Below are 27,593 nucleotides of genomic sequence, written 5' to 3'. Positions count from 1 at the left end.
CCTCTGAGTGCTGCCTCCTTGACAGCCTCCCTGGAAAGCCTGCAGGCAGTCAGGAGACACCAGCCTTGTTTTTATATGGGATAGTCTTCCGTAGCTAGATACAGACACACATCCATTACCCACCAGGGCACTGAAGTGCTGTGTTGGCTACAAACAGCCCGGGTCTGTGGTCAATTTCCATTATGTGCAGAAACAAGCTGATGCATTTAACCCAGGCCACCAAGGAATGTGCTCGACCCAGCAGGCAACCTCAAACTGGCGGAAGGAAAAGGGATGTGCTCCACGGCCCTCCTCCTGGGTTGCCAGCATCCCTACTGCGGGACGGAGTTTGGATTTTTCCTGCCCTCACATCTTCTTCTTCCTGTGTCCCCCATCCTGCTCCCAGCCTCTTTTATGAGAATTTATGAAGCATTTCCACAGTTTGATTCAAGTTATTATTTCACATATTTAAGTAACTTACTACATAGACCACACAGAAAATATACAGCCCATTGCAGGGTGATTAAGAATTACTAAAAGGTGGTTGAGTACAGCCATTCATAGTACTTGGACAAAATTTTAATAATTTTTTAAAAATCTTGCCTTCCCCATATTTGGCAGACTAACTTGACTGCATTCAAAACTCATTCTTAATTTTCTGAAAATAGCTACTAAATCACATACAAGTTACTACATACCAGGGCAGGCAACATTCATTTTATAGTAAGAGAAGTAAAATATTCTTTTGTTGGGATTGAGAGGGGAGGAATTAAATAAATGGGGTTCTTCCTTGGGGAAATTACTATACTAGAGGCTATGTTTTACATGTTATGTCAATTCCACAGAAATCCTACACAATGGGCATTATGATTCCTATATTATAGATGAGAAAACTGAGTCTCAGGTAATTATGTGCACAGGCAGGAAGTAGTAGAGCAGGTTTCATACACAGTTCTGTTCAGTTTGTCAAAATTTGCTTGTGTTATGCTCCTCCCTTTAGTTTTTTACTCTGCTTGACCTTAGATCATTACGGGGGAAAAGCATGGGCCCTTTATAGTTCCACCTTTTTATTCTATAACAAGAGGCCTGAAATGTTTGCAGTGTGTTGCCTTGTCCTCATTTGAAACCTTTAAGTTAGATCAAGCTGTCAAGGGAATCCATCCGGTAGCATGGCATTTCAAGTGAAGCGGTCCTTCTTCAGAAGTATGTATAATAACAGTTGTCGGTCTTCACTGAGTGTTTACCATATGCCAGGAACTCCTCTGGACTCTTTCAATTATTGTCCCATTTAATGCTCACATGGGTACTGGGAGGTAACGCTAGTACTATTAATCTCCCTAATAGACATATAATGAGGAAACAGATTTAGAGGTGAAAAGTTGACTTGAGCCAAGCTAAACCGGACCTGCCCACTTCAGCGTCTGAGCTCAGAATCCATGTCTGTCTATTCCAGAGGGTAGGATTTAGGGATACCTGGTGTCTTCAAACCCAAGGCAATCAACATCAAAATTCAGTGAAACCACTGCCACTTAAAAAAAAACTGGATGACCAAATGAAGAGAGTATTTTTGCTTCAGGTAAACATGGGGACTAATGACAAAAAATACTGATTTTGGGGGGGGGGGGGCACCTGGGTGGCTCAGTGGGTTAAGCCTCTGCCTTCGGCTCAGGTCATGATCCCAGGGTCCTGGGATCGAGCCCGGCATCGGGCTCTCTGCTCAGCGAGGAGCCTGCTTCCCTTCCTCTCTCTGCCTGCCTCTCTGCCTACGTGTGATCTCTGTCTGTCAAATGGATAAATAAAATCTTAAAAAAAAAAATACTGATTTTTTTTATAAATGGTCAGGAGGTACATATCCGCCTGCAAAGTGACTATGCCACTGTAGTCTGAAAGGTATTTGAAAGCTAGTGGATTCAGGGCGCAGATGAAACACTGTTGTAATTTACACTATGATGAATATTTTGGTCCATAAAACTTGTATCTCTGATTGCTTCTGGGACTCTAACCTAAAGCAATAGAAATACTGGGGGCACAATCTCTTCATTATAACACCGTGTATTGATTCCTACTAGCATTGTATAAATGCGGCTATTCAACATTCAAAGTTAGTTTTTTTAGAGGGCACACATGTCATGCCCAATCACTACTGAATTTTCATCTGCCCAGCCCATAAAAGATAAGAGTTGGGGGTGTGAGCTGAGAAATCAGACTGTGTGGGTCCTTGTTCTGCAATTGACTAAGCTATACAGCACTCCTTCCTACAACAATGACTTGGGGATAGTAAATACTCATGTTTGTCATGAGTGTTAAACTACATTTGTTCAATGCTTAGCACAGTGAGCACAGTGTCAGAGAAAGTAAGCATCCAATCGGTGTTGGCTACTATTATTCTTATTGCTAATGTTATTCAGGTAGTTATTTAATTTGCAAATAATAGGTAGTGTTGTTCCTCAGCTCTATTACCGCTTGTCAGCAGTGGAGGAAACAGGATTACAGTTTGCTGAATGTTTTGATCTAGTTAACAACGGGTGGTGGCTGATCTTGTTTAATGGAAATACCAGAACTGAGGGAGGCATTGTTTAATGTACATTACAGACAACTACGTCTATGACTTCGGAAAATTAAGAACCAAATGGTCACAACCAACATTTCAAACTGTTCAGCTGGCTTAAAAGGGAACTTCGTCCTGGAAAGCTGGTGAAACGTTGCAGGTCAGATGGTGGGGTTCCGCAGCTGTTTCTTAGAAAGTGCTCTACTCTGCTTCAAGAAAGCAAAGACTTTGCCTTGCTTGCTTGTTTGTTTTAGCCTCCTGAAGTGTGGCTAAGACAGAGTTACCATGCTGAAGTCAAAGAGGGTTAAATTAAGATGACCCGAACAACAACAACAAAGAGACTAGATTTTTGGGACAGGAGATGTTAACGGTAAGAGAGGCATTCTCCTGGGTTTCTGGATTGGGTAGCGAAATAAACACAAAGCAGGAAGTCAGGTACCTGAAACTCCAGCATGGTCTTCCCCATGTTTGACTCCAACATGTAGTGGTAGGCTCCAATGCTGGTGCTGGGGTCATCTGCATCATCCAAAGTGCCCTTGGGAAGAAACCAGAAAACGAAAATAGTATGAATTTTCCCCTCCTCTTCTTTTGTGGTCATGAGCTAATGCTGCAGCCCGACTGTGAAACTTCTGTTATATTGAGCCTTCAGGTGTGCATTCTACAACCCGGTCTCCAGTTGATTTGGGATAAAGTTCTTACACTCACCATGACTTGGAGTGAAGGAGATTTTTGTAAACAATTTGAACATTCATTCTAATGTTAACTGATTATATATTTGCTAAAAGAATAATTTTCCCAAAGTAGAAATTCCTGTATCTTTGCACAAAGTTTTTGCTGTTGATGGTGGTTGCCCTCTGGAAGGCTGCCTTCATCTGTCTGAAATCTTGAAATGCTAACCTTGTTCTGATTTGATGGTAACCAGGCAAGATTATATAACTGACTGGGAAAGAATTCTCTGATTGTTTGGACCATTCATATTTTATTGCCATGATTCTTAATAGGAGCTTTTTATAATACGCTGGTGTTTGACCTAGAGACACGGATCTTGGTATGTATTATTTTTCACATCTGGACTACTTAATCTTTAGGAAACAAGGTGGGTGGGGTGACGAGTAGAAATGAAATTGCCCTTCAATTTGGTTAGGGGTAGTGGCAAAAAAAAAAAAAAAAAAAAAAAAAAGCTAACGCAAGTGCTGGATTGGCATTGGGGCCTATCCTGCAGGATCCCAGGGCCTCAGATTTCTGGGAAGGTGGGCAATGCCTTTGTGAGACTGAACAAACAACTGCCAGCATCAGATAGCAGCAAATTTATAGCTTCTGGATGCAATAACATTAACATGCTGCTGTTGAAATATTTATGTTGGCTTTTTAAATATCCCAGAGGAAATCCATCCAGAAGCCTGCAAACTTTATATATTCTCTTTCCTTAGAAATTTCCATGAAAAAATGATAAATTACATTTACACTGAGGGCCCCTCCATGCTCCTGAGTAAATTCCACACATATGAATCAGGCATCATTTTCCTAACTTCGCTTCCTCAAAGGCCCTTGAAATTTACAAGTCAAGGAAATAAAAGCTTCCTTTCATCCTGACAGCAGATACAGGACAGATCTCCTTGCCAGGTCAACCACTCTCTGTCCGCTGCCCATTCTCTTATCTCTTCTGTGAGTGACAAGAGCTTTTATGAGGGAAAAAGGAACAAAAGGGTCACTGCTAGAGTGACAATGTGTCCTTCATTTTCAGCAGCTTCTCCAAAATGACAGAACATTTATAATGATAATAAGGTGATCAGAGAATGTGCATCTTGGATGGGGTTTGTCCATAGCTAAAGGCACAGCCAGGAGGTGGCTAATTCCTTCAGTAATGCCAAGTTTCTACCTTTGGTGGACACACAGGGAGACACCTGCCACAGTGGGAAACCAAGGCTTCCTCCATTGTTTGTAATTGGTAGGTATCAAGTATCAGAAGTTCTAAATAATTCATGGGGCAAATCATCTACTCCTGGATTGCTGAGAAGATATTCTATCTAAATTTCCAAAACAAGAGTTTTTGCTTTTAAAGCATTTTGCATTAATTATGGCCATTAACAAAAATTTTCTATGAAAAAAAAATTCAGCTCTCTCAAAGAATTAATATTAAGCATGATAATTTAAGAGCTAAAAAATATTGGACATATGCCTTTTCCATGTCTAAGCAGTCAGCCTTTCCTTAAAAATACAGGTTGCGGGGCGCCTGGGTGGCTCAGTGGATTAGGCCACTGCCTTCGGCTCAGGTCATGATCTCAGGGTCCTGGGATCGAGCCCCGCATCGGGCTCTCCGCTCCGCGGGGAGCCTGCTTCCTCCTCTCTCTCTGCCTACTTGTGATCTCTCTCTCTCTGTCAAATAAATAAATAAATAAATAAAAAATCTTTACAAAAATACAGGTTGCAGGATCCCCACAGTGACTGGGGAACTAGCACTTTTTTTTTTTTTTTAAGATTTTATTTATTTATTTGACAGAGATCCCAAGTAGGCAGAGAGGCAGGCAGAGAGAGGAGGAAGCAGGCTCCCTGCAGAGCAGAGAGCCCGATGCGGGGCTCGATCCCAGGACCGTGGGATCATGACCTGAGCTGAAGGCAGAGGTTTTAACCCACTGAGCCACCCAGGTACCCCGGAACTGGCACTTTTAATAAGCACTTAGGACAATTTTTATGATTAGTCAAGTTTGGGGAAAAAATGAGCTAGTTTATCTCTAGATTAAAGCAGTATTCAATTGCATGCATTCCCAGGCCCTAAAAAACCCAATACTTTTCAAACAGCAAACATTCAAATAAATAAATCAGGATGGATCAAACTATCTACTTCGATTTAAAATTTGATTAATGGTCATCCAGGGCAGTTAAAAAATATTTCCGAGATGTGGCATAGGGAACCAGCTCCAATTTCTTGATTTCCAATCCAAGTGTTCATTTTGTTGAAAATCAATGATTTCATGGGTCAAAATGAAGCCTGCACAATTCTATTTTTTTTTTTTAAAGACTCACGACCAAGCCAGCCAGTCTTCCTAAACTTGCTCCGTTCTCAATGAATTTGCTCACTTTAGTATTTCCCCAGATTCCAGGGCCTCGATGTCTCAGTGCATCCAGCTCTCTACCCTGCTGGGTACTCACACTGGTGGAGGCGACTGCTTCCTGCACGCTTTCCACAATGAATTCCTTAGTGATCCTTCGAGAGGGCAGCTCATTGAAGAGGGAGTTGATTAGGGCCACTTTCGCTGCATCCCGTCTGGCCTCAGCTCTACTTAAGCAGCACTTGAGAAGGGAAGGAGAAAGGAAATTATTACAGGATTTGGCATCTCACCATTTTTGTCACTGCCTCAGTGGATTTCTGGACATTTTCATTCATACATGACTCTGCTCCTATTCTTTCTTACCCATTGCTAATCCCCTGAAGATCATGCAGATTTTTTTTCTGCCCTAGAGTCCATGCAAATGTCTTGGTTGATCTTCAAATGATTTTTGTCTTATTTTGCAGTCTTCAAATGTCTACTCTGCATCAGAGACTTTTCATACTATTAATAAATAATAATAAAAGTAATAATAGCTACCATGGTATAATTAGGGATTACATTCACTTTCAGGACCTTCCTCAAATTCTTGTTTCAGAGGGAAAAAATGTAAGGAAAGAAGGAAAATGGTATATTTTTAACGCAATAATTAAGAACACAGGTTCTGGAGTCAGACTGCTTAGATTCAGATCCCAACTATGGTACTTATTAGCTGAATTACTGTGGGCAAGTTAGCCTTTCTGTGCCTCAATTTCCTCCTCTCTAAATGGGAATAATAGTAATGCCTATGTCATCGAGCTGAGGCTTGACACGATTACTAAATATACATGAAGCAATAAGAATACGTGGCACATGGTAATATTCTATGGGACTATCCCAGTCTTTTATGTACTCACATGTCCAGGTGAGGACAAGGGAGCTCCTGTCAAAATCTGTTGTTTTGGTTTTTCCAGCATTTATCCTCCCACTTTCCTTCTATTAATAGTTCCCTGATTTTCTTGAGGACTACCATGTCCACCTTGCTCTCAGGCCATAGTCTGGGTGGGACATGCTCCATTAGGCTTTTCTGAAGTTAGGAACCATAGGCAGACTATGATTAGCAACTCATTAAAAAATTCTCCTAAAAGTAATATTGCTCTCTATTCTCCTAACCTGGCTTTCCTGTGGCTCATATGGGCCTGCTCAATGTATCCTGATTCTTTTCTATCCTCTCTGTCTCTTTTGTTACCAACCACAGCTCTCATTCAAATTTTTGTTTGGTGTGGACCCTGGGGGTCCATACAGAGGGATAGAGCCTTATGAGAAGTGCACGGGAGCCCACTCTTAATGGAGGGTGGGATGCCATTTTTCCTATAGGTTTCTGGGAACTATCAAAGGTCCTAGACCCTACTTTAAAACTCCTGGTGGGAAACAAGCCCTAGGAAGAGAAGCTCAGGCTCAGATCCTGGTCAACAGGGTGGACTGGTGCCCCTGGCTCTGCTACTTAGTGGTTGTGAGACCCAGGCCTCTGGAACTTTGGGACTTATTTCTTCACTGGACAAATGGGAAGGCCAGTCTCTCTGATCTCTAGGACTCTACCACCTAAAATGCATACTTCTCAGAATCAGTAGTGTTTGGTGACTGATGTGAAAGAACAGGACAAGTACCAAAGAGTCCACTTTATTTTCCCATTTTGTAGCCTCAAGGACTCAGTAACTCCCCTAGGAAAAAGCCAAACCCCTTCACTTTGCTTTCCACACATTCCCGCCTCTACCTCATCTGTCCCACACTGACTATGCCTGCACTGACCAAAGAATGCTCGAAACTCATGTTCTTGTATCCTCTAGAGGCTGGCCTCTCCTCTCCATCTCCATGAACACTGGAGGAGTTCCCTGAGGTCAGAACCCAGGTCCCTCTGATTTTCCTGCTTTGACCTCCCTCTTTGGAGAGTTGTGACAGCTACTGTAATGATCCCAAAAGTGACTACAGATTGCTTCCTTCTGTCCCTCTCCCAACCTTCAGGCCTGGGAAGGGTCACTTATATATTTCTTGAGAGTCCTCCAGAGTGCCTGCTCTCAGGGTCAGCATTTGGAAGTGCTCATACATGGTTAGTATTCAGATGAAGCAATGACAAGACTTCTGAAATAGGAACATGAAACCAAGGAGGCTGGGGGGAAAAAAAACAAACCACGCGTTGGTAGTCCAACAAAGTAGCAATATACACAGTTATTTTTGTTTACAACACAAAGAGAGTTCCAATACTTCCTTTTAAATAAAGAATGGTGCAAAAGTTCCAAAATGTATGTGAAAGTGGTTTGGGGATTTCCTCCTTAGAGCTGAAAGACAAGTAAGAAGGCTTTGGGGTAGCTTCAGGCAGCAAAAGCCATCGAGGCTTTAGACCTTTCCTATGGTTTAGGACACTTCTATTAAATGACGGAGGTCTGGACAGATAGGTTGATTCTGACTTATGGACTTCGCCGGAAATTTATAGGACATTGAGTTCTTCATTACAGGCTTGCAGAGAAGCTCAGATGCCACGTCTTCTAGAAAGTTCCATGACCACTCCCAAAACCAGGGTGGGAGGATCACCGTCCATGAGAGGCATTCACGCATACTGCCATGAAATTGTCTGCAAGTGCTCTGCCCTACAACCCTTGGCTGTGAGCGTTCTAAAGGCAGAGTCTTTCACTAAGTCATCTTTGTTTCTCTGTACTTGAAATAGACACTTTGTTGCATGAATAACTGATTGAGGCCTAGAAAAGTCAAACACAAGTCCTTAAGACACCTGACAAAATGTTCAAAGAAATCCTCATAAAGAAGAGAATTAAATATATATATACTCATTCTTAAAAAAAAAAAAAAATCCCATCTCAATGACCCTATGTGGTATGTAATATAAAAATATATAAATATTTGAATTTCAGGGGGGTAGTTGGTTAAGTTCAGGCACTCTCAAATTATCATTTTGCCCAAGTGTAGGATATGTTTATTATTCTTTGGAAAATCAGTTTCCTATCAAAAAGCACGCAAAGTCTTTGCAAATATTGCCTGACATCTGTAGGAGTAGCCCATTTTAATAGGAATCTGCTTTACAAAATCTATAATAGAGCCATTGGGGTTTTAGAGTTCAGAGAACTAGATTCAGACCTGGGTAGTCCTAAGAAACTTTTTATAGCTTTCTACCTAAATAAGAGCAATTTAAGCCATCTTTCATAGAGAGAGACCTAGTAAACACTACTTAGATAAAAGAAGCTATCTATTTTAAGAAAGACCAGCTAAATAGTAGATCAAAGGCACCACATACATTTACAACCAAATGGCATTGCTTCTGAGATCAAAGTACTGCTGGGCTGAGAGAACAGAAGAGCCTGTTCCCAGAAAGCATGAAAAAGGACTACGGAGACTTAACCAATATCAAGATTTTAAAGCAGACACATGTCTTTACTTATTGTTTCAATGTACAGAATCTTTGGTTAAAATGGGGGGAGAAAGTGTACCAATTAATAAGTACATAAAATAAAATAAATTCTGAACCATCAAAAGGTTTTTCTTGCTATTGTTCTTCGCATTTCTGAAAGACAAGGACTTCAAAATGTCTATAATGTTAACCATCCGCTTTCTTCTAAAATTTGGAGCTACAAATCCAAGCCCGTAAAGGCTGCATATTTTTCTTTAGGGATCTTTAAATGAGATCTCTCAAAGCATAAGGGCCTGCACTTGGGCAAGAAATTTAGCCAAGAGCAATCTGCTTGGCAAATCTAAATCAGAGTGTGGATTCCACTGTAAGAACAGGCACCATTAGAATTACCATCAGTAGGAAATGCTGCAAGAAAATAAAATATGGTAAGTGACAGGACATCTTACTGATGTGTCTAAACCGGTCATCAAAGACATACTTGGGGAGTGAATGAAGTATGATGTTATTTCAAAACAACTTCCTGCTAGAATTAGACTTCCCAGGTTGTATGGTTTATTCTTGCTGTTTTTCAGCCAGACCCCAATCATAAATACAGATTTGTAAACCATGCCTTATCCGCCCACCATTCTTACTTGTTAATATAGAGAGACAACTTCTGTCCTTTGCACTTTGTTAAAGTGCAGAGCTGCAATATTTAATATCTGAGATTTTACTAAAGTCAGCTGTGGATTTCTTAGGCATGTGGAGCCACATGCTTTTCAAGTGGCTAGTAGACCCCACTCAGACATTTATCTTGATGTTCAGATGCCTTTCATTTGCTGCTACATTATAAACCACTATGATCATTTCAAAGCCTCCTGGCTCTCATCTAAAATTAAAGCAAAAAAATAAAAAATAGAAAAATAAAAGAGTGCCTCGTTGCTGAGGAAAACTATTTGAAGGCAGGGGTAACCAGCTCTGAGACAGCTCCCTGTGATCTCTGCTCCTGGCATTCACACCCTGATGCAGTCCCCTCCTACACTATACTGTGGTTGGTCTATGTAACCAATAGAATAGGACAGAAGTTATGGTATGTCACTTTCAATATTAGGTTATAAAAGACACTGTGACCATCTGCCTTGGTAACACTTGCTTTCTCTCTTAGATAGCTTGCTCTGGGAAGAGTCTGTTGCCATGTTGTAAGCAGCCCTGCAGAAAGACACACATGGTAGGCAACTAATGCCTTCTGCCAACAGACATCTGAATGAGATTGAAGCTGATCCTCCAGAACCAATCACGACTTCAGATGACTTCAGCTTCAACCAACAGCTTGACTACAACGTCCAGGAGATCCTGTGCCAGAACTACCCAACTAAGCTGTTTCCAGATTCCTGATCCCCAGAAACAATATGAGACAATGAATGTTAAGATTTGAGGCAATTTGTTACCCAGCCAAAGATCACTAATATAAAGGCATTTCTCTTTGTTGTTATCCTTAATTTGCAGATGAGGAAACAAGTCATATCCCAAGGTCATACAACTTAAGAAGTGATGAAAAAGAGGCACCTGGGTGGCTCTGTCAGTTAAGCCTCTGATTCTTGATTTCAGATCAGGTCATGATCTCAGGGTTGTGAGACTGAGCCCCAGGTTGGGCTCCATGCTGAGCGTGGAGCCTGCTTAAGATTCTCTCTCTCTTCCTCTGCACAGCAAGGCCCCCCCACCCGCTGCCCCACTGCAAAAAAAGGTGATTAAAAAAAAAAAAAAAAAGATTCATCTCCAGGTCTGCCTGACTTGAGAGTCCAAATTTTTAACTACTACACTATTCTGCTTATCACAGAAATGATCACTGACCTTGAAATAGAATATATAATTTGGCTAAAAATCTCACAGCACTCTACAAATCAATATAGTTTTTTAGCCAAACCTTCTACTTTGATATTCTGTGGGTCATTTTGACAAAAGACTTCAAGCTTATCTCTACCCATTGCATAACAAACTTAACTTCATTCCGAACAAAAGGCCAAAAGTGGAAGCAGCACACTGTGGCAAGCAAATGTGCTCAATGAGGAGGGCAGTGTGCTGACAATTATTTTAATATCTGCTTCCCTTCTACTGTCTTTTCAATGCTTTCTTCTACCTGTACTATAGGGAGAAGGAAAATGGAGAGAGGCATCAGCTTGATTAGATGAGAAGATCAAATGTCCTATAGGAAGTTTCTCATGCTGGCTCAAAGTGACCCCCCCCCCTTTTTAAAAAATTCAATTAATATATAATGTATTATTGGTTCCAGAGGTACAGGTCTATGATTCATCAGTCTTATATAACACCCAGTGCTCATTACATCCCAAGCCCTCCTTAATGTCCATTACCCAGTTACCCCAACCCTCTCCCCTCCTCCCCTCCAGCAACCCTCAGTTTGTTTCCTAAGAATCTCTTATGGTTTGTCTCCCTTTCTGATTTGTCTTGTTTTATTTTTTTTCCTTTCTTCCCCTCTGGTTTTCTGTTTTGTTTCTTAAATTTCACATATGAGTGAGATCATATAATTATTTTTCTTTGATTGACTTATTTTGCTTAGTATAATAACATCTAGTTCCATCCACATCACTGCAAATGGCAAGATTTCATTTTTGATGGCTGCATAATATTCGTGTGTGTGTGTGTGTGTGTGTATGCCCCACATCTTCTTTATACATTCATCTGTCAATGGATATCTGGGCTCTTCCTATAGTTGGGCTATTGTGGACATTGCTGCTATAAACACTGGTGGGCAGGTACCCCTTTAGATCACTACATTTTTATCTTTGTGGTAAATACCCAGCAGTGCAATTGCTGTATCCTAGGGTAGCTCTGTTTTCAACTTTTTGAGGAACCTCCATACTTTTCTCCAGAGTGGCTACACCAGCTTGTATTCCCACTAACAGTGTAGGAGGGTTCTCCTGAAAGTGACCCCTTGATTAAGTATGGGGCCAAGAGAATTTGGAATTCTGCCACATAAGATTGCTCAATAATTTTAAGAAGTGTTTGCTAATTCTTCAAAAGCAAAAATCATTTAAATTAAACTTTTCCAGCTCTATTGGATAAGAAATTATCCCAAGACAAAACTCATTCTTGCCTTATATTTTATTTTGCATATTAGATCACCAACAAGATGCTAGAAGCCCACAGAGTACACTATGAAGATCAATGATAAACCTAGGCCAGGAATCTGAACCAAGAGTTCAAAAACTTTAGTGTTGATAGTAAGATCACCTGGGGGAAACTGTTAAACATGAACATTCCCAGGCCCCAATCTGACCTACTTAATCAGTATCTTTAGTTGTATTGTACTGGGGCGGGTAGGGGGGGTGTTGTCTGCATTTTATCAAGCTTCCAGGTGATTCTGAGGCAAGTGAACCCATGACTATTTTCAGAGGAACACTGCCCTAACTTCTATCTCTTCTGTGTCCCGTTTCTAAATGTCAGCAGCAGAACCAGGTTTTGTGGGGCATGAAGTTTACATAATTTGGGGGATCTTGTTTAAGAAGAACAATAAGAAATTAAAAAACTGACATTGGATTTTGAAGAAGTCTGAGCAGAAGCTTCACTGGCTTCATGAAAATGGTAAGTCTCTCCTCTGCTACATTGTATCATTCTACACTTCTATACTCTGTTCACCAACACAACTAATTGCGTCACACCAATGAATTCCATGACACCAGCTGGGTGTTCTACAATTTAACATAATTCTCAAACTAGTTACCTGGAGAGAGCATCACATCCCACAGACCAATGGTTCTGTCCTACATGACTACCCCCAGTTCAGACATGAATAGGAATTCCAGGGTGTCAGCTGGGTTTCTGATCAACCAGGTAAAAATGAGTAACTCCCATGACCCCTTCCTCTGGTTCTATCATTGGCTGGAACAATTCACAGAACTCAGGAAGATGGCTCACTTAAGAGCTTACCGGTTGATTCTATAGGGATAGACCTCAGGAACAGCCAGAGGAAAAGATGCATAGAACACAAGTGTGGGAAGAGGCACATGCCCTCCCAGGTGCACCACCTCCCAGAACTTCCATATGTACACCAACCTAGAGTCTCTCCGAGTTCCAACACTTAGGATTTTTATGGAGGTTTCATAACCTAGACATGATTGATTAAATCTTTGGCCACCAGTGATTAAATCAATCTTTAGTCCTTCTCATTTCCTAGGAGGGCCGATGCTAGGGCTGAAACTTTCAACCTTCTGATCATGTGATTTGTTACCTAGGCAACCAGTCACCATCATTAGGGGCTTTTCAGAAACCACCTCATTAACATAAACTTAAGTATGGTAGAAAGGGTTTTGTTATGAATAATAAAAGATCCCTTTTTCATTCTTACCACTTAGGAAATTCTAAGGGTTTTAGGAGCTCTGCGCCAGGGACCAGGATAAAGACCAAATATATATTTCTTTTTATAAATCACAATATCACAATGGTAAGTCCACCTTTGCTAACATCAAAATGTTTATTTCTCACTAGTGACATTGGCTCTACCCAAGAATCAAGGAAAGCAGTGTTCAGGTTGGAAAAAAAAAGTTTGTATGACAGTTCTGAAATTAGGCCCTTAGGAAGTATATAAGCACTGCTGACTTAAGTAAGTGAGGTCTCAATTTTCCTTTTCTGCTGAGCAGTTTTTATTTCTACCATGATAATTTTCCAAAGTGTGACACTGTACAATGACAAATTAATCAACCAAGATTAATTCATGGGCCAAGTAGATTGTCCTGAAATAAAATAGTGACTTATCAACTTTTAAGATGTACAGTTTTTTTTTTTAAAAGATTTTATTTATTTATTTGACAGAAAGAGAGAGATCACAATTAGGCAAGCAGCAGGCAGAGAGTGGGGGGAAGCAGGTTCCCTGCTGAGCAGAGAGCCCAAGGCAGGGCTGGATCCCAGGACCCTGAGACCTTGACCTGAACTGAGGGCAGAGGCTTAATGACTGAGCCACCCAGGTGCCCCAAGATGTACGGTTCTTAAATTAAGTGAAATAAAATTTTGGTAGTCATGTATGTGTATAAAAATATAAATGCCTACTAAGAAACTAGTTTTATTGTTAATTATATGTTAAATATTTAAGAATTATTGACAACTGTGTTAGTTGTTCATAGAACCGTTTCTAGCAAGGCTGACATTCTCTGAATGGTTACTTTCCTGGTAGTCTTCATTTGATTAATAATTTTCCCCAGGTTTAGTATTAGAAAATAGGCAGAATACACATGTTGAAAGCTGTTTCTAGACGCCAAGATTTAATTGCACATGCATCTCAACTACAGTGTTTCCTACTGGAAAGCAAGTAGAAATACATCAATTTAAGTAACTTTTCTCCATCTTAACTGACTTCTAAAGATTTTTCATATTTTTATTTTAAAGATATCAAGGAAAAAAGGTTTGTAGATCCAAAATGTAGTAAAACCAAGTTAGGTACACTGTACTCAGTCACTACCAATGGTAGTCAAGGAGTTGAAAAATAGTCTGTAAGGAATGAGGTTTTTGAATAAGAACAATAATATAGTAGCAAATGTGACAGATTGAATGTACATATGAACTCAAGGCTGTAGATGTTGTCCCCACTCCCCCTGGGGGGGGGGGGAGGTCAAGGGCTGGTCAATGTTATTTAGGTGGCATTCACTCAATAGCACATTTACCCAAGGGATCTCCTGAGCTGGGGCTTTGCAGGTGGCAAAACCAAATAAACTGACCCTGTGAGAGGTGAGAATTCTTGCCCAAATCTTTTAGGCTGTCAAGTCTGTCATTCAGGTGGCTGGGAATGTTTCGCTTTTGTGAATCAGAATTCAAGTCTCAGCAAGTGTCTTGCAGAGTTTGTGTGTATGGTCTGTCAGCTCTGGTCAGTGTCACCAACACCTCTGTTTCATCCTGACAGCAAGGCATGGGCACAAAGAGTGCCGCAAGCCAGGCCTTGCTGTTAATTGTCCCCTTTTCAGTTCCTTAAGACCTTGACTGCCCCGGTCTAAGCATGAACATTTGCATGTGTTCCAATTTATCTAATTGTGGATATATTAGCATTTTCCCCCCTTCCAGATGGTGATGTGAAAAAGGGCAACCGTTGAAACTCAGTCACCCAAGTTAATATTGTGTCTCTTTCTCCCTAGGTCAGGCTGCCTGCAAATATGTTGGGAACAATTTGGAGCTCTGTGTGTGCTGGGAATGGGGGTCTTTGCTAGGTATGGGGGAGGGGAGTGGTCTGGGAGTCCAATTTTCAGAGAAAACTCACCAGTTCCTGTCAACTGAAAGAAACGTTTCATGCACATGGTAGGTCAGAATGTTATTTTTATAATATAAACCACCTGGCCTCCTCCTCGTTTACCTCTGCCACAAATGGTATTCTACACACATACGTAGAGCAAGGTCCCTGGTAACTATTACAAAACCATGTTGTGTTTTGCTCCTTGAGGTTTTTTTCTTTTCCCTTTTTTCTTTTCTTCTTTTTCTTTCTTCAAGTTAAGGTGAAGACAAGATGAATTGATCAGGCTCAAAGTTTTGGTTTATTTTTATAGTTGCTTTGATGTAAAAGGACTTGGCTCTGATTGCACTGAAAGGGATGGAGGGGGGATGGGAAAAGATGGAGTCAGCTTTTCTTCCTCACTCAGCAACCCCCGAGACAGTTAGCATCTTCCCAAAGCTCACCAACTAGGGGCTTGTAGACTTCTGTGAAGATAGTCCCAAGTCTTTACCACTCAGATTCTCTTCCTAAGCATTTCTTTCACTGCACTCTCCTGTTCTCTTTGGAGGCCAAGCATCTCTATTTACTTTACTTGCTAAGAAGAGACACAGATTAAAGTTAGGGAATGAGACTGGGGAATAAATACAACGTCTCATTAAAACAATATGCACTCCCAGTTTCATGGGCAAGTCATTAAAGTCTTGACATATGACTTTCAAATGGGAAGGGGTTATAACTAACCTTCCTATCTTTAGGTCTCATTAGTTACAAAACAGGATGCTTTCCTGTGGAGATTTCTACCAGGAAATGCCTCCTTTAAAGTAAAGTTACATTACATGGTGGGTTGTGCATTTGAGTCAAGGTATACAAGTCTAGAGACAAAGAAGAGGTCATGGATGATTTTAAATAGAAATACTTGGCATTAAAACAGGTTCAGGGCAGGGCAATAGTCTCAATTTTATGGCAGGAGATAAATCTCTATTTGAGACATAGACTGTTAAGGTTAAGCCTCATTTAATAAGCAGTGAAAAGAGCCTTACGATTTGAATTAGCCAAGTCTATGAATTAATAAAAATTTCTCTTAGTCCTTCTCTCCTGGTAAAAACTTAATTTCATAAACTTAGTTTATTGTGCTTTAAATAGACTTTCAATTCCCTGGACCTTGAGAAGAATCATTCAATGCATGGAAGTGTAAAACATGTTTTATATCTGATAATATAGGTGAAGTACGGTCACTGCCTCAAGAAACTAAACACAACAAAATCAAACAGTCCTATTTTCTTTTAGACAGTAAGCATCTTGGAAAAGTAATTTTTCTAGGTATCTTCATAAGCAAAGGTTTTGGTTTGAAAACTAAGAGGCATAAAAATAAAGAAGTCTTTTAGAGACAGAGCTTTGTCAGGAGCTCATTTGCTTTGTCTTCTCATGTCTCCCAATTATGTGACACCAAGCTTTGGTTGAAAATGAAAAAAAACAAAAACCAGTAACAGCTTGCCTATGGTAATATTAAATGTCTCAGTTCCATGGGTTGCTTGGCAATACACAAAGAACCTAAATACCTAAACCATGTTTAACACCTATATTTATTTTCCATGAAGAAATTTTAACAACAAAAAATAATAACGTGAAAAAGATATGATATCAAAATGAATTAGTGTCCTACACTTCAAATAAATCGAGCTATCACATGGGTGTTTTAGTCAGAGGACACATTTTTTTATCAATCCTAACTTACGCACACAAATAATCATATGGTCTTATACTACACTCAAAGGAATATTTGGTTTTTATTCCAAATAAGAATGAAATTCATTAATCCAAATCACTCTAGCAGATGACATGGAAGGTCACGTCATTGGTTGGAAAACAAAACTTGAATCACAAACCTTTTAATCAAAATATAAAATAAGACAAAATACTCAAAAAAGTTCTCCTTTTGCAGTTGAAAACAAAAACAGCTGCTGAAGCAGTGAGTGGCTTTCCTTCTGAGTTCATCAAGAGGGGAGCCAGACGTTGATCTGATGGCCCTTGTGTTGCTCTTATTGTAAAAAATGGAAATTACTGCAAGTTTTCATGGTTATGATATGTGGCTAGGGAAGGATTAACTGCCTAGACGAGAATGGCATAAAGAAAATATGTCCAAAATGCATGAATTCCTACTGAATGCCTGTAATATTAGAGGATGGTTTCTTTTATAAAAGACACAATAAGAACTAATGTGTTTCAATATAACTTTCTAAAAGAAAAATAATTTAATTGAATAGATCATTTTATTTATTGTTTTGAAATTCAAAAATGAATCATTTTCACTTCTCGTTTTCTAATACTGTAGTAGCTTATGAAGGCATAGTTTAAACAAGATTGTGACTGCTTTCTCTCCCTCTGGCTCTCTGTTTTTTGTGGGTTGTGGTGTCAAGACTAACTGAAAATTCCTTAATTAGTCTTCTTGGACACACAAGCCTCCCATTTACTTCAGTGGGAGGTTTCTTTGCATAAAACCAGTGGTTTATGTCCATCAGAGCCTTTGACTGCTTTCCTTTGATTAATCAGAAAACTAAAGCTCAGTCTGAATACCATTTTTCTAAAGAATGAATGGGCATAATCTCTTACAGCTTTCATGAAACCAGAAGGATTAATCCTTCAATCCAGTCCCAAACTCCACTTCAAGTATTTTCAATTCCTTGGCACCATTGGAGGTGACGTCCATGGCTCAGTAAGAAGGCTACTGCTGGCATAATGGTTTCTCCATGTCTCAGCACACGGTCTTGGCATTAATAATCATCGTGAAATGATTTGCAATGCACAAGGGTGACATTTGATTATGTGAAAGGCATTGCAGGAATGAGCATGTAGGCTCTTACTGGCCAATTGCTGGCAAAAACACGATGAAATGTTCTATGGTGAAAATAGCATCTAAGATAGCTTTTGAACAGTCAAAGAAAAGTGTAAGGACGTTGCTTTAGGAGAAATTTTCTTTCTTTTTTTTTACTTCCTGGTTTTCCTTTCTCAAATCATATTTTGGGGGGCCAAAGAGGTTAAGGGGCCAGATTTGTCAGCCAATCAACCAAACACATTTTCAAAACATTTGATTCAGGAAATTCTGTGTCTTTTAAAGCAAGGATGTTAACAATCCTCCTGAGAACTTTAAAATATAATGATTTAAACATAAGGTAAAGGAGCCCTGAAATGATTAGAGAAATCACCAAGAGGCCTCCCTGTTGAAGAGTTCAGTTTTTTTCATTTTATCTTCTATTTTTTAAAGACCACAAGGAGGATGTTGAATGTACTATCAAGGGGAAGTCCTATCATTTTGAGGAGAAATTTATGAGATGATTGGGAAATTCATAATTCTCAAGGTACTGAAAGCAAAAACAAAAATAAGGAAATTTGAATTTCTAAAATTTATATCCTCTAAATCCATTCACTGATCTGTCAAATATGTTACACTCTAGGAGATTATAATGAGTGCATTTATTACATATAAATAAACACAATGCACACCTGGGTGAGGAAATGGCCAGATCTTGCTTATTCTTGGTCATGGGTATTTGGTGGAAGGGAAGTTACTATGCACAAATTAAATTCAGAGAGAACTGGATGTTTTTTTACATCAGTATTTTTAAGCTAATCCACCTTCAAAACTTAAAACCACAGATATGAACATAATAATACTACCTGACTTTAATGTTCCTGACTTTTCTTTGCCAGCCCACCATCTTATTAGGTAAAATATTAAGTAAAATATCTTATTAGGTAAAATATCTTATTTGATATATTGTATTGTATATAATAGTTATATTGTATATAATAGTACTATTTTGTGTATCAATCAATAGTGATTATATACAATAGTGGAAAAATATAAACTCCATTGATATTTGAGATTTTTTATCCACTCACTTAGCTATTCATTCAACAAAATTTATTGGGCACTTACTATATGCAAAGCACAGTGCTTGGAGTCATAGGGATATGAAGATACAGACCCTGTCCCTGAGGCATTTATGTTTTATTATAGAGACAGAATATGCACATTAACAGCAGCTAGAAGAAGTAAAGGCATGAATGAGGAACAGTTAGGATGAAGCACTGAGTGTCAGAAGAGGAATTCAGGGAGATAAACCTGAAAGGGAAAGCTGGGGTCAGCTGCAGAGCTTTTATTTTCAGAGTAAAGAATTCAGATTCAGACTTTAATAAGAAGGTAATAGGGACACATTGAAGTTTTTTTAACTTTTAATTATGAAATAATTTTAGACTTATGGAAGAGTTTCACAGATAATACAAAGACTTCCCAAAAAGCATTCAATATCATCTTTGTTGTTTAATGTAATTGTTTATGTAGTATTCTTACATCATGCACCCATGATTGCATTCCTCTTATCATGCTTAGTGTAGTATATGCTTTGCATTTTTTCTTACTCAGAAATGCCAAAGATTTTTCTTTCTTATTCATCTTTTTTTTAAAAAAGTTTGGTTTTGTTGACTGGGTTTGCCAGTTTTTGCCCTATTACATTAGATCTTCCACATCTTATGTATACACTCAATCTACATTAAAATAAAATTAAAAACTAAAAACCAAACCAGAGATCAATTGTAAATCCAGTATCAAAAAAAAGCACCTTTATCCATCTTTTATGCAGAGAGTTGTCCCTAAGTTCCAAATAGCCATGGAGCCCTGTGATTCTTTCGTCATGATCTTGTTTGGAATATGGTGCGCCAATTCAATATGAAAATTTGTGCTTTTCTTTAACTCAAGAAAATTGTTTCTGTTGGGCTGTCTTGGTTGCTCAGTCAGTTAAGTGTCTAACTCTTGATTTCAGCTCAGACCATGATCTCCAGTTTGTGAGATTGAGCCCTCCCTGGGTCTCAGAGCTCAGTGGGGAGTCTGCTTGAGATTCTCTCCCTCCCCCTCTGACCCTCCCCAGACTCATGCTCTCTCTCCCTCACCCCACCTCAACTAGGTAAGAAAGAAAGGAAGAAAGAAAGAAAGAAAGAAAGAAAGAAAGAAAGAGAAAGAAAGAAAGAAAGTGAATGAATCTGGGGGCAGAAAAGAAAATTGCTTCTGTTACTTATTTCCACCCCTCTATTTCCTTGTCTCTTTCTGGAACTCTTGTTAATGTTTACCTCCAGGATTTATCTTCATGTCTCCTGTATTATTTTTTTTCCCCATCTCTTTGTCTTTTTGCTCTATGTTCTAAAAGATTTACTTTATTATTTGTTTTATTCTGTCATCCTTCACTAATTTGGCTGAGACCTATGTCCACTCATCTATTCACTCTTTTTTATTTTTATTGGTCTATTTTGGCAATCATATTTTAAATTTCTTGTTCCCTGATTACTTCTTTTTTCATAGCTGTTTTAGGGATAAATATCTTCCCACAATTTTCTGAGGATACTCACTGGAATCTTCTCTTATGTCATCTATGGCTTGAATTATTTATATCTTTTTGTTTGTTTAGCTTGGCCTTTCTCTTTTGTTTTTGGTTTTCTTCAAATGTTTGGTGGTCTTTAGTCCATTAAGATTCATGGACAAAGAGATTCATTCAGTTGGCTGAATGAGCAAGACCTTGCTCTGTGTCTGAGTAGGTCTGTTTCCCTAGAAGGTCTACCTTGAATGGGAAGTCTGATGGAAGCTCTGAATGAGTAGGCTGATTTCACCTTAGAATGCTTGATGATGGACCTGCAAGCTCACATGGGTTAGGAAATCCTTTCCTCAGTTGCTGCTGTCTTCTTTCTCTCCAGCTCCTCATCCTTTTCTGTCTGCGGTTATATGAAGCTCTGTGTTTTTGTGGGTTTTTTTTTTTTTTTTACTTTTTTTTTAAAAGACTGCATTTATTTATTAATTTATTTATTTGAGAGGGGAGGGGGTTATGGGCAGTAGGAGGGACAGAGGGAGAGGAAGAGAATGTTAAGCAGATTCTCTGCTGAGGGCAGAGCTGGATGCAGGGCTTAATCTCACAACCTTGAGATCATGACTTGAGCCGAAATTAGCTGGACATGCTTAATTAACTTAGCTACACAAGAGCACCTATTAAGCTCTGTTTTGAGGCTTCTAGACCCACTTTCAAATCACCCTCATCAGGCAATTCACTGTCACTAGACAGAGCGGAAACAGAGGTCCACTGTTGACCAATGTTCAGGGTAGGAGGAAGCAAGACTTTGGAGGCTCTCTGGACCAGAAATTTTGAAAATAGTTCTTTAATTAACCTTAAAATAACCCCCATGCTACTGCCAGAATAATCTTTCTGAAACATATTTGAATATATTAGTCTCCTGCTCAGAACCCTTCGGAGGTCCTGGTTTTATATGGAATAAAACCTGTTCTTCCTTGCATTCCTTCCTTGCAGAGCATAAAGACCCATTATGGTTTGATATGAGTGCCTAACTCATCATCTCCTACCACTTCCCTGCCACAGACGCACTCAGGCTTCCCAAATTCTGAAAGTGCTTGTGGCTTTCTCTTGCTCCAGACCAGCCTTTTCACATACTGCTCCCTATGCTAGGAATGTCAGGCAGTGACTGGCAAAGACACCCTCGACTGCATATTTCAGCTTGTGTTTGCATTCCCCATGAATCCTTTGACTTATCTGGGTCAGACATAGGTTTGTGGATCTATTTATTAAACTATAGTCTCCCTTCACTTCATAAAGGTTTGCAATAACATGTAATAGATACACAGTAACAGGATAGAATAAATGAGTGAGGCACGGCTAGGTTCAAAGGGAGAGTAAAGGTAGAAATATAAAATATATTTATATTTATATTATATAAATAATATCAAGTATGACATTATTCCAAAATATTACATGACTTTAAGTTTTAGTGTAAGTAGACTTACACTACCAAGAGATACACTGAAAATTTGCCTCTTGTCAAAGTTCTGAGGGACACTTGAATGCTTGTTGAGCATATTGTCTATATTGAAAGTTATTGAAAATTGAGAGATAGTTTACTACACTAAAGGAGTACTCATAAACTGAGAAGTTTCTTCTTTATGCTTTCATCAACCCCCAAATATAACCCTATTTAATTACTATAATTTTTTTGCACACTGATTTCCTCAAGGTATGGACTATATTCTCATTACTTGGCCCAGCGCTTGATATTTCCTAGTCACTGAACAAATATTTGTCATATACACTGGACAATCAGGTGTTGATGGTCATCATTACCCTTATCATAAACATAATAAAGCTTTCACCAACGAGAAGGGTCTTTATAATAATCATAAAAAATAATTGGACTACCTCGCATGTGTCAGATAAATACATTGTATGTATATCTCATGACTCTCAACCAACACCATGGATATTATTCCCCATTTCAAAGTCAGGGAAATCAAGAAGTTAAATAAGTGTCCCAAGAATATACAGTTATTCAGAGGCAGAACTTGGGCTTAGCACAGGTGCCTGAACCCAAAACTGGTAAGTCTTAACCTTTGCTGTTGGTTCATGTTTTGCTGTATAGTAGATTGATTAGGACTTGATTCAAAATTCATGAAAGTGGAGACTTCCTAGTGATGGAAGGACTTTATAGAAGTTTCCTTGCTCTTTATGGTTTATTTCAAAATATTTTGGAGGAAGGCAGCAGCTATCAGGCAAATAAAATGATATAAAATTAATTTTCCATAAAGAAATATCAGGGGACACTCTAATATAAAACACTTGCATTTTTAAAAAATTGGAACACCTGGCAAACTTTCCTGGGTATATAATGGAATGCAACACAACTTTCTTTTCACTACAACCAAGAAAGCTGATAATGTTACCATTTTATTAAAGGACTTACTCTATTTTAACCCAATTAACTTTTACTGACCAATTTATGGTTGTTTCTTACCTGAAAGTTGCCAAAACAGCTTCCCCCTGGGAGGGTCACATAACTCACAAAGGGAGGTCCTGGAGACGGCAGCGACTCATAGACCACCACGCCTTCACTTGGGAATGCAGCTCTCTGCTGCTGCTTGCTTTCCCAAAATTCCTGTAACATTGACACAACATTCACTGAAAAACATAAACAAACATAATCAGTTATTAAGGATGGATGTATTCTGGCAAAAGCAAAATTTTATTTGCGGGCTGGATTGTGTTAACATGTCATTTCCAGTTTAAGCAGAACAGACTATATATGTATATGGGGGGGAGGGAGTGCTTTCAGTTGTGAAAGGAGCAAATCCTGTTTAACGCAAATGTGTTTATTTCTTCTTGAGTATGGCTTAAGTGGTTTGGTACCCTAATTCTAACAATACTGCAATATGTTAAACTTACTTTATAGATTAATTTTTAATATCAAAAGTTTAAAAATCTCACTCTTCCTTCTTTGAAAATTTGCCTCAATAAAGTTTAGAGCTATGGTTATCCATGGCTCCTGCCCCTGTTTCTCATCGATTCTTGAACCTGCCAAGTGAAAGCCAAATTTGGAGGTAAAGGTATAAACAACGTAATTTTAATTGGGGCCCACTTATTATAAGGTTTAAGAGGTGAAAGGCAGAAAGAGGAAAACTCTCTCATGCTCCTCTCCATGCCAGTCTAAAGGAGAATGAAAGGCAATTGTGTAATAAGCAGGAGGCTGGAAAAAGCCATAAGTGAAACTAATAACATGGAGACCTTGTTAAGGACCACGTCTGTTAGATGACTTCAGAAAACAGAGTAATGGCTATAGCCATGTGGTTTAGATTAAATGACCTGTGATAGCCTGCAGAAGTTTCAGATCAAATTTGGTTGGTTTGTTTATCCTGTACTGCAAATTGAATTGTGGAAATTAACGAGGATAATAGAATTGTAGCGTCAAAAGAGACCTTTCAGGTCATTTAGGCAAAGCTCTGCCTAATGTAGGAATTCCTTACACAACACTATTGACAGCTGCCTATCTGGTTTGTGCCTGAAAAAATGGAAGGACCTGGTACTTGGCACACCTTGAGGCAGCCCATTTCAACTCCTAATGGTTCTACCTGTCGTGAAAAGATCCTTCTTGGGAGTAAGCTGAAATCTGCTTTCCTGTGAAGTTCATGCAAGTGGTCTATTTTTCATTTCTGGGGGCTCACAGAAGTTTATATACCCTTATCCATGTGAGAGTCCACTGCATGCACAAAGGCAATATAGGACATCTGTGTTTTTGCCTGCCTAGGAACAGCACAAGGTTTTCCTTAAACAATAATCTTTCCTTCAACCATGTCTTCTCTGGGGTTGACGGATGGGGATTTGAGCAAAGACAAAATCATTTAGAACCAATGAATGAGTCCAGGACTTCTGCTGGAAATGTTGGAAGATGAGATTCTCCTTTTTCGCTAGGGTTGCTGGGGTAATAGGAGATAAGTGTGGCACAGGCAAAGCAAGAGGAAAACTTGGCTGAGACGAAAGCCAACAGAGAGCAGGGTAGAACCAAAGGACATAGAAAGAAAGATTAAGTTCTTTTGAGCCCCTCAGGCAACACATCTACCTTTTTCTTAAATCATTTTGAACTGGTGTCTCTCACTTGTATATGAAAGTATTCCAAAACAGAGAACTCCCAGGCTTCCTCAAGTTCTCAATTATATCATTTTTTTTTCCTTCCGGGCTTTGTATAACATGTTGTCTATGCCCTTGGGCACCCTCCGAAACACATTCCTAACTGGGCTTCAAAATGTGGGCTTTGATACTTGTCAGGTGTCAAGAAAGTCACAGAGTTTGACCTGGAGGCAAAAATAATGCACAACCACTTTCCAAGCTGTTTACTAGAGCACCTGGCTCCTTTACCTCATCCTTAGGACACGGATCAGCTTCACCGTGTGTAGTTCAGGCAAATTCTCAAGATGCCTAAGGAATTAGGTGCCTGTGCGTATTTTAAAACGGCAGTGTTCAGTATTTAAGAAGTGTTTTGGAAACAAAAATACTGGGAAAAGGTAAGACTATCATAGGGAATAACTGAATTAACAAAAAGGTACATTTTGAAGTGGAAAAGGTGACATTCATCATTACAGAGTTTTTCATTTATTCAAAATGTCTAATAATATTTTCTATCTCCCATCTCCTCCTGCCTCCCAACGCCAAGAAAACAAGGATTTTTGAGTTGGTTGACTTGCATTTCTACTGCAGGTGACCTCCAGAATTCAGCAGGACGTCTTAAAGATCGAAGGCTAAAACAAAAACCGGCCTGTTGCTTTGATAGTCAACAAGGCATGTTAGCCTGGTATTTTAAGTTAGTTCATTGCTGAGTGGATGTGAGCTGAGTACTGGAGTAGGAAGATGAAGACTCACGACTGTCCAGGTAAAATGCACATGAGACTTTTGGCATGTAAAGCGGATTAAAGAGTTCAAAGGTATGTACTAAGTAGAATTCTACATGAATAAAAGTAGCAGTTCTCAAATTTTTCATTCTGCAACCCTAGAAGACTTCTTTGATAGTCCTATGTATGTCATCACCTCTAAAGAGTACAATGTATGTACATGCACACACACAATCCATCTTTCTATCTCTATCTCCTCTTGTCGACTGGAAAACCAGATGAATGGAGTGCAGAGAGAAGAGGGCCAGCTTGCTATTCGGAATTCCAAAGAGCAGTATATCAGAGGATGCTCTATTTAAGAAACACACGCTTCTTTATTTTTTTGAAGTAGCAACAACAAGGTTCATGGACAATGTCAAAGATAATGCAAGCAGAAGCTCAAGTTCTGCTGACGAAAAGCGCAAGTTTGAAGAGAGGCCTCATTGCACAGTTAAGTCCCTAGCTTCAGTTGCACTTCAGTGCTCTGGCGCTGATCCCGCCTTCCTTATGTCAGAACAGATTTGGGCTACCAAGCATGTGATATCCATCCCCACATCTAGTGACCCATCTGCACAAGTGCCCAGCTCCGTAAGACGTTCTTCCAGTCTCAAATGGCATTGTTCTAGTAGTAATTCTCTTCACCTCTCAGTTTTAAAGGTTTCCTCCTTATTCACACCTTTTCAGCAGCTAAAAGTATGCTTTAGAGAAGGAATAAATGAATCAATCCATTAATTAAATGAAACACTCAACCTTGAGACTATATCAGAATACTAATTATTAATATTTTCCTATTGTAAAGAAGCTGCTAGAAAGACTATTTTATACGACTATCTCCACTTCCTTATTTTCCATTTATTTTTACCTCTCCACAATCTGACTTTCTTCCACAATTTATTCCACAGAAACTGCTCTAGCAAACACCACCAATTCCTAATTTTCAGTCTTTATGTATTTGACGTCTAACTGCATTTTCACACAGCTGATCAGTTTCTTTTAGAAACCCTCATATCCCTAGGCTTTTCTGACAGTATTTGTCCTGATTCTGCTTTTCTATTTCTAATTGTTTCCTCTCAAATTCTTTTGTGGGTTTCTCTTCCTCTGTTCACCCTTCATGTTGATTTGAATAAAAATCTTGTTCTTGTCTTTTCTTGCTCTCTTTCTACCATTCTCCTTAAATGACAGAACCTATCTCCATCACTCCCTGTATCCACCATAATATAAGCTGACAATTTCCACAACCTTCTCCTATAACTCCAACTTTGTTTACAGATACTTCCTTGTCAGATGTGACACAAATTCAACATTTCCCAAGCTCAACTCATTTTCTTTCCCACAAACTCTTCTCTTCCTCCTGAATTACTTAGAAAGTAATATTATCACTTACCCATAACCTAATCAGAAACCTGGCAGGCACCTTAGACTTCATGTCCTCTTTCCTTCCTAATAAATCCCCAAGTTTTATTGACTCCATATCCTGCTGCCTCCCATAGTCCTCACTTCCTCTCAATTTGTACTGCCATTGCTGCATTGGTTCATATCTCACCAAATATACAATATCCTCCTGACTTCCTTATTCTCCTATCCTCCAATTGTTTTCCAGGTAATCTAAATCTCATAGCTCATCAAATCACTCACAACTTAAATCCTTCTGTGAGTTCTTCATTACCTGCAAGATAACTCCTTGGCAATGCATAGAAGACCCTCTGTCTTGATACGGTTTCTCATTCCATACTTCTCTCCTCAAGTCACCTTCCAGGCTTCACCTACTCTGCTTTCTATGCTACTGGCAAACACGTTACTTCCATTCCCACATGTAGAATGCCCTTTTTCCACTATTGTCTTCCTGTATGGTCCACTCATCTTTTAAGATTCCCCTCCACCATCAGCTCCTTAAAAATAAAAACAAAATCAAAATAATCACTAAACCCCTGTACAGAAATTGCAGCCCTCTAAGAAGCAGCGTAGATATCACCAGGGGTCTTGTTAGAAATGCAGGATTTCAGGCCCCACCCCAGGGCTATTGAACCAGAATCTGCATTTTAATGAGATTCTCAGGCAATCTCATGTGCATTGAAGTTTGAGAAGCCTTTTTGTAGGAAGAAGTTGTTATTCTCATCTCCTTTATTATGTATCTATTATATTCCAGGCACCATGCATTTTCTCATTTAATCTTTACAACATCCGCAAGAAAC

General features: G+C 39.2%; 1 protein-coding gene across 1 annotated transcript in view; it reads right to left on the bottom strand.

Moving 5' to 3' along the window:
* The window catches only part of LIX1 (limb and CNS expressed 1), a 49,895-nt gene that overhangs the window by 9,265 nt on the left and 13,037 nt on the right, over positions 1-27,593 (bottom strand). Inside the window, exons 2-4 of the mRNA XM_046000496.1 lie at positions 22,998-23,161; positions 5,678-5,818; positions 2,967-3,062 (exon numbers count right to left, since the gene is read on the bottom strand). Coding sequence (XP_045856452.1) covers positions 2,967-3,062; positions 5,678-5,818; positions 22,998-23,161 — 401 coding nt within the window. The remainder of the gene's footprint in view (positions 1-2,966; positions 3,063-5,677; positions 5,819-22,997; positions 23,162-27,593) is intronic.

Source organism: Meles meles, chromosome 3 (assembly GCF_922984935.1).
Source record: "Meles meles chromosome 3, mMelMel3.1 paternal haplotype, whole genome shotgun sequence".
NCBI classification, from domain to species: Eukaryota; Metazoa; Chordata; class Mammalia; order Carnivora; family Mustelidae; genus Meles; species Meles meles.
Note: the sequence above shows the minus strand (reverse complement) of the source record. Positions and strands in the feature narration are given on the sequence as shown.